General features: G+C 43.3%; 1 protein-coding gene across 1 annotated transcript; it reads left to right on the top strand.

Moving 5' to 3' along the window:
• Positions 1 to 502: 502 nt before the first annotated feature.
• LOC134202855 (vitelline membrane protein 15a-1-like) lies at positions 503 to 1,140 on the top strand. The gene has a single exon (XM_062677838.1). It carries the CDS (start codon positions 527 to 529, stop codon positions 1,019 to 1,021), a length of 495 nt encoding a protein of 164 aa, XP_062533822.1. The 5' UTR covers positions 503 to 526; the 3' UTR covers positions 1,022 to 1,140.
• Positions 1,141 to 2,983: the final 1,843 nt, after the last annotated feature.

Below are 2,983 nucleotides of genomic sequence, written 5' to 3'. Positions count from 1 at the left end.
TATGATGATTGAAATTTTAACAATTTGAAGAGGAAAATAAAACGAAGAGAGGATAGACGCAGTGACATATCTAGATCGACGATAAATTAAAGCTGAAAATCTGTCCAAACATTGATTAGCTAGTAACTCATTATGGGCTTCAATGTCGGAGGATTTGGATACAAGATCAATAAGATGTCATCCCGAATTAATGTACATATGTTCCATATGAACCAATGAAACTTTCAAATCGATGAACAGTCCAAATAACTGAACTGTGCTGAGTTACGATCGGTTGGCACCAACAATCCACGCACATATTTTTGCATACTCACTTCGAAGCAAAACATTTGACGTGCTGCATCAACAGTTTAATTTGCAATGTGTATGAGGTCCAAGGTGCGAAATTTCGGCACCAAATCAAAACGATTCAATCAGCAAAATTTAATTATAAAACCCTTCGAACACGGTAGGGCAATCAGCAGTCATCGTCTAAGTACAGCAGCAGTGTAGTAATCATCTACCCACCAGTTCAACCAGCAGCGCCATGAACAAGTTCATCCTCATCGCTTTCTTCGCTGTGGCCGTCAGCAGTGCCTTGGCCGACTACCCGAAACCAGCATACCACGCACCAGCACCAGCACCAGCTCATCATGCCCCCGCTCCGGCTTACCACGCTCCAGCTCCAGCTCCGGCTTACCATGCGCCAGCTCCGGCTCATCATGCTCCAGCTCCAGCCTACCACGCACCAGCTCCAGCCCACCATGCCCCAGCACCTCACTACGGACACGGACACGCTGCCCCCGCTCCAGTAGTTCACACCTACGCTGTGCACGCCCCACACGCCAAGTGCGGTGCCAACCTGCTGGTCGGATGCGCTCCCAGCGTAGCCCACGTGCCATGCTCTCCAGCGCACGGCCATGGCGGATACGGACACGGACACGGAGGACACGGTGGACACGGATACGGACACGCAGCCCCAGCCCCAGCTCACCACTACCGCGCACCGGAATCCGACTCTTTCGATCAGTTCGAGGAATAAGTGGATCGTCGTTCATTGAAGACCAAGACCTGAGCAAACAAGTTGTGAAAGTGAACATACTCAATCGTAGTGCTGTACAATTGGATGAAAAGTGATTGGTGCGATAAATCGTATTGTTAGTTTAGCAAGTTGATGCGATGAATAAATTTAATTTATTTAAATGAAATAATCCGTACTTGTATTTTATATTTGAAAAATTGAGAAACTTATTATGCCTTAGATAGTTATTTTTGAAAACCATAAGTGGGTTGACCAAATATTAGAACTCATTCCAAAGGGGCAAATATAGATGAATTTAAATTTTTAAACGGCAATTTTCCTTTGTTCAGACGTTATAATTTGCAGGAATATTTGATTATGTTTTATCTGCTGCTCGCCTAATCTAATATCGCCCTTTTGGAAAATAATATGTGTTTGTAGATATTTTGTTTGTTTTTTCTTAATTGTTCTTTCAACCTAGACATTCCTACATAAAATTGGTCTACATTTAAATGTATCAGTTTCACACAGAATGTATGTAATTAAGAGTGGTGATCATGTTAGCATTGGAACAAAATTCATCTGTCAATCCCATACAAAATCGTGTTCCAAATGAGTAGGAGACCTTTTTTTATTGTCTTTATTAGGGAGACTTTCAGCCCGAGGCTGGCTCGTCTCCGCGAGTAGGAGACCTGGCAAATAAGGCACATGCCGCCACTCTTAATGGCATACAATCTGGTTTCACAAATATAAGTTAAAATAAGGTAATCAACCGTAAACACATTTTCTTCACTCTAGTTAAATTATTTTTCGTATTTCAAAATGCTGTAATGCTGTAATAAACAACTGAATATTTGTCGCTGACGGTATGTGCAACATATTCACATTACCTACTTACTTATGGATCCTGTACACCTCTGGTGGTGCAAAGGGCCGACTTGAAAGATCTCCATCGTGAGCGTTGCCCGGCTATCGCTTTAACCTGTTGCCAGGTTAGATTTCGGTCGACTTCTTTTATTTCTTTATTCAGGCTTTGTCGCCAAGAGCCTCTGGGTCTGCCTCTGCTGCGATGTCCCGCTGGGTTCCAGTCTAATGCTTGTTTACAGATTTCGTTTCCGCCCCTACGTAGAGTGTGACCGACCCAGCCCCACTTTCGATCCCGAATTTATGTTGCTATCGGCCTCTGGTGACAACGACGATGGAGCTCGTTGTTTGAGATCCAGTCGTGAGGCCACCAGGCCCGAATTATATACCGCAGACATCTGTTGATGAACACCTGCACTGCCCATGATTTCATAGTTGACGTATCAACCATTCAGAATTTCAGCGAATATGACTTACTATGCATTTACAAGGGTAATTCAACCGCCGTTACATCGATACGATGCAAGGTTCAAATCTAATTTAAGTGTCTACGGGTTGAAATGCGTTAAGGTCACTCCTGACGGAATCCACTTTTCAAAGTACTCGCGTTTTCAAAGGCACACCATTCGATACGGATGCAACGCACAACTGTGATTTTTATTTTTTCAGCTTTGTTGAAAAAAATGAAAAAAAATGACAGTAGTGCGTTGCTTCGGTATCGAATGGTGTGCCCTTGAAAACGCGAGTACTTTGAAAATTGGATTCCGTCAGGAGTGACCTGAAATTCGTGATGTTTGTCCGTGAATCATCTCAATTACATCGGAAAGTGCAATGGTTGATACGTCAACTATGAAATCATGGACAGTGCAGCCGTTGAGTGTTCTCTACTGATACACACCATGTTTCGCTAGCGTATAACAGCACAGATTTCACGTTAGAGTTGAAAATTCGTGTTTTGGTGCGTACACTTATCTGCCTGTTTTTCCAGATATTTCTTAAACACGCAAAGGCAGCCCTTGTTTTCTTGATCCGTGCGCCTATGTCGATCTTGGTACCACCATCTAACGCCATTTGGCTACCAAGATATTGAAAGCTTTCAACATTCTACACTGGTTGCCC

Source organism: Armigeres subalbatus, unplaced genomic scaffold (assembly GCF_024139115.2).
Source record: "Armigeres subalbatus isolate Guangzhou_Male unplaced genomic scaffold, GZ_Asu_2 Contig1485, whole genome shotgun sequence".
Classification (NCBI taxonomy): Eukaryota; Metazoa; Arthropoda; class Insecta; order Diptera; family Culicidae; genus Armigeres; species Armigeres subalbatus.
Note: the sequence above shows the minus strand (reverse complement) of the source record. Positions and strands in the feature narration are given on the sequence as shown.

Excerpts from the sequence above, each read along its gene's own strand:
- LOC134202855 (XM_062677838.1), top strand. The coding sequence starts at position 527 with ATGAACAAGTTCATCCTCATCGCTTTCTTCGCTGTGGCCGTCAGCAGT.